The 10,097-nt window shown below is 41.3% G+C and overlaps 2 protein-coding genes across 4 annotated transcripts; one reads left to right on the forward strand and one right to left on the reverse strand.

Moving 5' to 3' along the window:
- Positions 1–517: 517 nt before the first annotated feature.
- On the reverse strand, positions 518–8,586 carry lin37 (lin-37 DREAM MuvB core complex component). Of its 3 annotated transcripts, none has more exons than XM_030781910.1 (10): positions 8,534–8,586; positions 6,740–6,832; positions 5,767–5,842; positions 4,988–5,038; positions 4,409–4,438; positions 3,994–4,079; positions 3,436–3,596; positions 2,056–2,187; positions 1,449–1,522; positions 518–909 (listed from the first exon to the last, which is right to left on the reverse strand). In XM_030781910.1, the coding sequence occupies exons 2-10, from the start codon at positions 6,771–6,773 to the stop codon at positions 831–833; spliced, it is 723 nt and encodes a 240-aa protein (XP_030637770.1). In that variant the 5' UTR covers positions 6,774–6,832; positions 8,534–8,586; the 3' UTR covers positions 518–830. The 3 variants fall into 3 exon arrangements, with proteins under 3 accessions (XP_030637770.1, XP_030637769.1, XP_030637771.1); XM_030781909.1 differs by having other exon boundaries at positions 6,740–6,835; positions 8,534–8,585; XM_030781911.1 differs by lacking the exon at positions 518–909 and adding an exon at positions 910–949 and having other exon boundaries at positions 6,740–6,835; positions 8,534–8,585.
- Positions 8,587–9,124: 538 nt separating this feature from the next.
- On the forward strand, positions 9,125–9,715 carry LOC115819494 (protein shisa-5-like). The gene has a single exon (XM_030783004.1). It carries the CDS (start codon positions 9,125–9,127, stop codon positions 9,713–9,715), a length of 591 nt encoding a protein of 196 aa, XP_030638864.1.
- Positions 9,716–10,097: the final 382 nt, after the last annotated feature.

A 10,097-nucleotide genomic window follows, 5' to 3' on the forward strand; every position in this document is an offset into this window, starting at 1 on the left:
ACAAACTCATTAATGATTTTAAATGTGTGACAGCCCAGGGCAACTCTGCATATGATCAAACTGTGACATTTTATGAACTTTTCCAGAATGTTGAACTGTTCTGACCAAGTTTAACTTCCAAATTTTCAGATATCTGCTACCTAATATTTTCAGATAACATATCCCAAGTTATGACATTTAAAAGTCAAAGTTTATTTCTTTCTCACTACCCTCATAGCTCAGAAATGGTTTAAGGCTTGGCTTCATTTTTAGTTTGTCAGAAAAGAATCCAAATACCTCATTTACTTGTGTTTTCTTTCCTCAGTGAAGTCTTAATCCTGAAGACTTATTAATCATGCACCCCTAAGTCATCATCATCATCATCATCATCATCAAACTGACAACCTATGTCACACAGCACCTTCAATGTTTTTTTTCATGTTTAAACAAACAAACAAACAAACAAACAAACAAACCACGTTTATAAATCTTACAATCATGAAAACATGTTTATTTAAAATGCCTGCTAGGCAAAGATTAATTCTATACATATATTCATATCTATATAAAGATCATACAGAGAGGAAATAAACAGTGAAGTACAAAACCCAACATACAGAAAACCAAAGTGTTATGTTAAAGGCTGGCTCAGTCATCAGGTGGACATAAGACTCATTGGTTTGTGTGTGTGTGTGTGTTTGTGTGTATAGAAACCAGAACATGAGGGGGAAAAGGGAAGGAATGGGACAAAAGAAATATACAGGCATACATAAGCAAACCTCTACTGATCTGTCACTCAGTGATGATGTTCTCCTGTAATCCAAAACAGATCTGCCCTAACAAACGCCTCCCTATCGCTCATACATCTCTTTCAAAATCTTAATGCTCTCACTGTACCGCAGCTGGTTCTTATTAGACGCCTCCTTCCATCTGCAACAAACACAAACCAAGTAGTTCTCAGTGTCTTTCCCTTTTGTGCACATGAATATAAAAGAAACAGATGCAATTAGTCTTTATGCAAAATTACTCAGTTTTTAAAACAGCAGTGGCTTGGATGGAACTTTCAAAAAAGACATAAAGACAGAGGACAAAACTACATTAATTTCTATACAATAAACCACATGCAATATCAGCAGTTTAACCCAAATAGCTATATTTTACAACTCAGACATGTGGAAAATATTTTCTCTTCACAGGAAGAAGTTGTTGACACATGTTCATCATTGAAATGACTGATTAACGACTAAGTCAGAACTGAATTTAAATTCAAAATCTTATAAATAATGTCAATATCACAGAGCTTACACACATCACCTGTCTATTTCTCTAATAACTACATCCTAATAAATGGAAACTCACACACACAAACAGACACTCATACACAGCATTAACAACCAGCTTAACGTGTGTGTTTCATAGACATGACCGGGCAACTATACTTCATATAAAGCAAGAGAAGTGGATCTTACTTTTGTCTAATCTTCTTCCAGCGTTTCATGTGGTTGACTATCAGAGGAGTGTTCGCAGAGTCACCATCTGTGGTCTGGAGACACAGGCAAACTGAATTATGACCAAAGACCCATCCTCAGACAGCCGAGGTCATTTACATATATTTGGCTTGTTTCAAATGATGGCGCATATTATGAAAATACAGAATCTGGGGCAGTAAAACTGGTTATATAAAGGCCTCTATATTCCTGGTGTATCACATAGCAAATCAAAATACCAAAATAATAACCGGATTTAGCTTCACTAAATGCATTCTTTGGCAAACTACAAGTGAACCTACCTTTTATCACTGGATGATTGTGAATCTAATGTCTGTAACTTTACTGGACTACCCATCAGTCTCTTTACTCTCTGCACTCATGCTGCTCTACAGACCAGACATCTAACTATGTCCATTACAGCTGTACACACCACTCAGTCATGCAAACTCAGCTACACCACAAGGGAATGTTCAGTCATTTTACTCTTTACCCCTCATATTTACTGCTACTGTCTCCCTCACTCCACTAACAGACAGCATGATTCTGGCTGTATGAAGTGTCAGTCAAATCCCAGAGCCTTACACACCTGAGTGGCACTGGGCTTCTCAGTGGGCGGGATCCTCAAAATGACTGGCTCTCCTGAGGAGTTGAGTGGACAGGAAACAGGTGGAGGAAGTCTGTACACATTCTGACTCTTACCATTGGGCATGTCTGTGACCTGAGAAAATGAGTCAGATGGTGAATATGGCAGATTCTCATCTGTTACAATGTGTTAGTGGTTATGATTTATTTGGGACAGAAGTTGTATAGTTGATCTGTGATGGCAGACAGACAGACAGACTCACACACAAATGTGTCTTGTTCACACATCTGGCTCCCTCAGCCTGAATCTGTGGTGTGACATGAAACACACAAAAGCCCACATATGTCTACACTCGCATGTTCTGTACCCGTGCTCTGTACTCTGTATCTGCTCTTTGCGACTGTGACTGTGTCTGTGCTCTGTACTCTGTGTCTGCTCTTTGCGACTGTGACTGTGTCTGTGCTCTGTACTCTGTGTCTGCTCTTTGCGACTGTGACTGTGTCCGTGCTCTGTACTCTGTGTCTGTTCTTTGTGACTGTGACTGTGTCTGCGCTCTGTACTCTGTGTCTGCTCTTTGCGACTGTGACTGTGTCCGTGCTCTGTACTCTGTGTCTGCTCTTTGTGACTGTGACTGTGTCTGCGCTCTGTACTCTGTGTCTGCTCTTTGCGACTGTGACTGTGTCCGTGCTCTGTACTCTGTGTCTGCTCTTTGTGACTGTGACTGTGTCTGTGCTCTGTACTCTGTACTCTGTGTCTGCTCTTTGTGACTGTGACTGTGTCTGCGCTCTGTACTCTGTGTCTGCTCTTTGCGACTGTGACTGTGTCTGCGCTCTGTACTCTGTGTCTGCTCTTTGCGACTGTGACTGTGTCTGTGCTCTGTACTCTGTGTCTGCTCTTTGCGACTGTGACTGTGTCCGTGCTCTGTACTCTGTGTCTGCTCTTTGTGACTGTGACTGTGTCTGCGCTCTGTGTCTGCTCTTTGCGACTGTGACTGTGTCCGTGCTCTGTACTCTGTGTATGTTCTTTGTGACTGTGACTGTGTCTGCGCTCTGTACTCTGTGTCTGCTCTTTGTGACTGTGACAGTGTGTGCGCTCTGTACTCTGTGTCTGCTCTTTGTGACTGTGACTGTGTCTGCGCTCTGTACTCTGTGTCTGCTCTTTGCGACTGTGACTGTGTCTGTGCTCTGTACTCTGTGTCTGCTCTTTGCGACTGTGTCTGTGCTCTGTACTCTGTGTCTGTTCTTTGTGACTGTGACTGTGTCTGTGCTCTGTACTCTGTGTCTGCTCTTTGCGACTGTGACTGTGTCTGTGCTCTGTACTCTGTGTCTGTTCTTTGAGACTGTGACTGTGTCCGTGCTCTGTACTCTGTGTCTGCGCTCTGACCTCTTCCTCGCCCATGCAGTGGGGAGGGCTGCTGTGAGCACTTCTTTCTCTGACTGACGGGTTGTTTCTCATCCAGGCCCTGCATATGGGGTAGAGTGGTGTACTGCTGTTAAACTGGGCCAGATCCACACTGCGGTCAAACAGCTTAATGATATAGGCATCTGAACAAGGGAGAGAAGACAAATGGAGGTAAAGAGTAAAGACAGACACAAGTCACACCTGCCAAACAGAATTTAAATTCTTCAATTCTTCAGTTTGAATCCTTAGACTTCTCTGAAAATTATTTGAGTAACAGTTCATAAAATTGTTTCAGCTCCTAAATCCTAAAATACGTTCTCTAATAAGCATACTACATCATTTGAACAATTTGTTCTGGTAGTCACATTGCCTGCTCTCTATGTAGTCTCTTTATTACTTTTTTTATTATAGACTTGTGAGAGCTTGTAATTACTTCATGGAGATATATTCATTAGGGACCCAAGCAGTGGTTACTAGATACGTTACTGAAGGGATGATCATTATTATTCTGTTTATTCTTACTTATAGTAAATATCTTACTTTGTTTGTGCTGATTGGGATCTGCCAAGCCGTCATCCATCTCTTTGCGCTTCTTCCTGCGGTGCTGTGGGAAGCGTGATGATGGCCTATGAGAGAACAGAGGCTTTTAGAGAAACAGCGATGGTGAGGTGTCATCTATCATCACTGAAGACCAGACTTCACTACATTATACAGCCACAGCTGGGCTTTAGGGCTGTTCTTTTAACCATTCTTTAGGACTTAGACCAAAAACTGACTCAAACACTTGCATTAGAAAGCAATAGGGCTTACACTCAGAAATGACAAATTAAGATGACAAATATCTTTTTTGTAACACAAGTATCCACCTGAACCCCAGCATTGTAAGTATTAAAGTGGCACCATCCTCACATGTTTCGGGGGAACAGAATCCCATTTAAGCTGTACTCATACACACCTCTTTCCAGCAGAGGAGGGTGAAAGGTCCCTATAAAGAGAATTTAAAGGCAATGATTACCCTCTGCCATTTTAACAGAATGAATATTTTTCAAGTGAAATCCATTACATGTGATTGTGAGGGAAACTTAATGAGTTACTCCGAGTCAAATGGAACACTTTAAATCTATTTTAAATCAAAACTACAGATATTCATCAAATAGAAAGCATATCTGAAAATTCCATATTTTTTGATAACTGAGTAAATTATTGGCCAATATATTAATCATGTTTCATTGTGGTTGGCCACTGCTGAACCTATCAAAAGCCACCGGTTCTGGTTCAGTGTGGATTACTCACTGCCTTAGGCTTTCAGTGCACATGTGTTATTACATTTGGTGAAGATCAGACATAGTATTCATGAGTTACAGTGGATTTAATCAGAGGCCACACCCTCAATTTCTGATTGGCCAAGAGCAACCATATTATTTCAGTTAGGTTAAAAACCCTGGAACTGCAAATAATAATGAAGATAATTGTAGGAACATTGGGTTTCCCTTTTAATACATTGCCTTAATAGTAAAATTCAAAATGTCCATACTTGCTTAAAGCGTCGGCAACAACCTTCCCAGTATCATCTTCATTCTGTTCTCTGTGTTAAAAAAAAAAGAAAAAAAAAAGACAAAAGACACACACACAGACCATGGTTAGCCGTATACACCAATGTCTCTAAACACCAGCCTCACAGGAGAACAGGTGTTTGCTCTAATCCAGCAATACAACCCCTGATTCAGTCACTTATTCAGAGTGAACCTTGTGAGTCTCAAGCTCTCCTTTAAACCACACTCACCATGAGACTCAAAGTCCTCTTAAATAATGAAAGAACTGTTCACAAATAATTTTAGTTCTGAACAGATTTAAAAGACAAAGTAAAAGGAACATGAGAAACCTAACCTGAGAATTAAATTCAAATTTGACAGACTGTGTGTAGTCACTAAAACACTTATGCACCATCTGCATCACAAAACGAGACTTCAGACGATATATGATACTAGACAGACACAAGAGTGGGCTGGACTGTGTGTCATACATTTAACTCTGGCGTACGTCTCACTCTGACCCCAGCGTGAGAGCTGACTCAGGACAGAGACTGTGTCACAGCCACACAACTGTGTTCCTGTTCCAGCATACAAGGCACTGGGTCCTGTTCTCCTACTCACAACTGTTAAAAAAAATCCCAATTTGGAGACAGAGTTACGTCTTTAAGAGCAGAAAGACCACGTTGGTTAACTTCCCCAACTCCTCTAATAAATGATTGTTTGTAGGGTGAGGTCTCTGGTCAATGCCTTGTCATGACATGTCACTGTTGAGTGGACTCACCTCTCACAGTCACTCTTCTCCATGAGACCCTGCAGAACTGCCTCCAGGCGGTTCCTCGCTCCAGCCCCCTCCAGATCTGTATGGAAACCACAATGTGCTATTTATTTATGCATCACATGAATGCCCTGCATGTACCAATACAATGTAAGCATCCAGTTTTAGTTTGAAGGCCAATTCTGAAACTGTACCATGCTGTAAACCACCATTCTGAATATGAGGGTATAAACATTGCAGCTCTTTGCACTAACACCACCTGAAAACACCCACAAGTGTCACATCTACTTCACAGTCACATACACACACGCAAGCACACTCACTCACTCGCTCGCTCACTCTCTCTCTCTCTTGCTATCTCTCTCTCTCACACACACACACACACACACACACACAGAATTTTACCCCAAAGGATGTTTCAGATATGCTTTGCGTCACTACAAAAAGGGGTAAAACTTTGTGTGTCTTTAAATAAAAGAGTGTGTAACAAAATAGAAGGTGGCAAAATTTACAGAGCAATTCCATAAATTGGGCAAATAGCATTTAATGATTAAATTAAAGATCAGGACTTGTAGTCCACTCTGTAACTACTGTGCTGTAGTAACTACAGCAGTCTACTGTCTCTGTGCTCTCATTTCCACTCTGTCAGATGCAGTGGGTGTGTATGCCTGATAAACAGCCCAATAACCAATGCCGAAAGTGGACTATTTTACATGTCTTACAGTTCCTACAATAAAGGTAGCCAGGTCAGAACCAATGACTCTACTGGCTTGTGCAATCTGTAATTGCATAGAGAACAATTACTTGAAGGTACGGATCTGAATAGGATAGCAGTTACTACTTAACCCACCTCTAAAGCTTAGTTCGAGCTTAGTGCATTCCATTCTGAACAGGGGCTAAGCCGGCAGTCCAAGCCTACCCTGGCTGAGAAAGAAGAGTGTGGAAAAAACACAATAAACGTCCTTAAACAGCCTCTCACCTGGTTTCTCCACTTTAATCTTTGCATGCAGCATTTTGAGGACAGGTCTTCCTTTCACAGAGCAAATATTTTCATCCTCATTTCACACTGTTACTGCTGGGAAACAAAGAGTGACACAACTTTAGAGCGAGGTGGCATCCCTTCAATTTACAGTGTTTAGTTAAGAGAATCCAAATTAAACTTTCCATGGATCAAGATGGTTGTTTTTACTCAGCTATGTGCAAGAATAAAAAATACAGTGCAGTGTAAGGAACTGGGCTAAACACAGCACAAGAATAGGACAATCAGTACATTGATGTGATATTGATCTACTTACAATCAACTGCATTAGCAACCATTACAACCAAGATTTTTTTTTGTCAGTTACAACTGCTGACATTCTTCTTTTGACATTCCATTATTAACCCCCCCCCCCCCCCATTTTTCTCCATAACTCTCAAGTGAAAATCATTGTTGAGTGTGAGTGTCAATTCAAGCTCTCCTGTCCAATTAACTGATTAGTTGATGAAGTAGTCTTTATGTCTAACACAATTCAATCTTACTTTCCAGACTGATCCATATGCTTGATCATTTCCCAGTACACAATGGTGTGTCCTGGTTTCTTGCCCTTACGCGATTTTGGCTAACGGTAAAGTGTAAACCGGCTATCTATGTAAGTTAATCAATAAAAGTCTCAGTTTTCCCTTTACACTGTATTCTGTTTAAGACAGTTTCTTATAGGCTGTCAGTTTACAGTTCTACTGAAAGCCACTTAATATTTCTGAGCCAGCTCTTAACTAAAAGAAAAACACCACGGGCAGCTTCAAGGATTAGCGCTGAGTTTGTTCTGCCGTTGTGATATAAACCCAAAATGAGGCTCTAATATCCCCTATGATCAAATACTCCAAAGTGCCCATGTCGTAATTAGCACAGTGAAGAAAATAAACATAATTCAGCAACACGTGAATTGAACTGTTTGCGGTTCGTCTGGAAACGACTGCTGCTTTTTTTTTTTCAATTTACCAGGAACAGAAGACTTACAGGGGTCTACAAGTAAAAGAGGGCTTATAGGCACTGTTACGTACTTTAATCACACGATTTATCATATGGAATCTGTTTTTACTAGTGGTTGAAACTGACTGGGATACAACCTGTTGATAAGAAGCTTGTTTTGAATCGACAAATATACATAAAATAATGAAAACATTGGAATAAAAATGTAGATAAACTAACTGAGATTAATTAAACATCCATTAAACTACGCCCTACACTTTTACATATAAACAAACACTGAATCATCGCCAGCTTGGTTTATCCGAGAAACTGTGATCTGTATATTATTGTGAAATTGTTCAACATTCAACCAGGGTGAATATTCAACAACCAAATGTAAACAGTCACAAGAAAGCTCGAACACATCTACAACGAAGAAGTCAAAAATGAAAAGGATCAAAGATCACTGATTGACCACATATGTGTCAACAAATATCTGCGAACTATATTCGTAACCACTTCATATATGTGTAAGACACAGGTGTGTGGGTAATAGGTTGCGTTCTACGACCACATTTACGTGGCGTTACACAATATTCAGTGTGGTTTCGAACGCAGCCCCTGACCTGACAGGACTGTCTACAGTTGCTAGCTAACGTTGCTAGTTAGCCGTAACAAGCTAGTAAATACGATAAGCGCAATTTGAAATCGCACTTGTATACTTCATTGTATATACTGCACGACCAGTTCCGACTAGTTGTGAAATAAATCTACTGAAACCATGGCCACGCAACGTGAATAAACATAACTATTTTCCCCTACCCAGTTGTTTTGTTCCACTTCTCACACAACAACCCCAGATGAACGATGGTTCAACAAACTTTCCTCTTCCGCGCGCGATCAAATCCTTATTTATCCATTGGTGAGGTGTGCTGAGCGTTGATCATTGTCATTGGCTCTACAATGTGTCTGTCATAGAAAGCTTAAGTACATTGGTGAATCTTTTAATCATCGACTCTGGATAGGATGTCCACAATGATAGGAAGTGACGCAGAGACAAGAGACAGTTGCAGGGAACCAACCACACAAGTGAAGGCGCATTTTTAAACATCACATGAGCCAAAATAAGGAGCAGTCTCATTCCAGAATTAAATCACAAGTCCAGACAGAACGGACAGCGGATGGGCGGGGAATGTCTCATTTTACATCTGACTGAGGGGAAATCGGAGAAGAAGGAACCCCTCGACTGCAGTCATGGCGTCTTATCTTTCTGTAATTGTGATGTTTTGTGGAATTTTGGTCACCGCATCAGCTGGTAATGACTGTGAGGGCTACTGCTGCAGTTCTGGTGGTTATGAATTTAAGAAGGATCCTTGGAAAACATTATCCGAACGCGATCAAGACTTATGTAAGATGATACAAAATATTCGAAATATAGGGGTAGGAGATGGACTAAGCGGGGCTGAGAGCACTCTTGAAATTATCGCAGCTGTAGTAGGCGTGATCGTTACTGTGATTATCATTGTCGTCTGTTGCGTGTGTCCATGCTGCTGTATTTACAAGATGTGCAGAAAGCCAAGACCGGTGGTGGCAACTGCCACGCACACAACAGTGATAAATACACCATACCCCCAACAACAACAAACACCTAACCAAGCTGCACAGTATCCTGGTTATCAGCCAGTGCCTGCACAGCCAGGGTTTGGTGGCCAATCGGCATATGGAACACCAGGGTATGGAGCACAGCCAGGTTACGGAGGACAGCCCATGCCAACTGCTCCATATCAGGCACAGCCATATGCTCCAGAACTGCCTCCACCATACCAGGAGGCTGCAGGCCCTAGATATCCTGCTCCATACAGCCAGGCAGCATTCATTACAGGTCAACTGGCCTATCCACTCCAACCTCCTGTTGCACCTCCACCATCAGACTACAACACCAGCCAACCTGCATACAACCCTGCTTACGTCAAACAGGGAAAGTCTGGGCACAGTGGGCAGTAAACCAAAGCTGTTCCTCCACCAGTGTTCACTGAATGAAGTTGTTTCTTATGTTCTGCCTCCTTAGAATCCTGCCATTTGGTCTGAGGGAAAAGTCCCTGCGTATTAAATATCAAAGGTGGACCACCTTGTGTAGTTGGTTAGAAAATGCCATGCTTTTGCAGCTCCTTATCTTGCAAACACTGATGTTGTGTCTCTAAATTGAGAATCATTCATTCTATATTCATTCACTTTTTTCCATCCAAACTAATCAAGGATATTCATAACCCCAAGCCATAAATGTTTGCTTATCACCAACATAAGGGAATATGTGTATTTTAATAGCTGTGTCCAGCAGGCAGTGTTTGTTTCTTTACCTGTTCATCACAAAGCCTTGATCATGAGG

Source organism: Chanos chanos, chromosome 8 (genome assembly GCF_902362185.1).
Source record: "Chanos chanos chromosome 8, fChaCha1.1, whole genome shotgun sequence".
Lineage (NCBI taxonomy): Eukaryota > Metazoa > Chordata > Actinopteri > Gonorynchiformes > Chanidae > Chanos > Chanos chanos.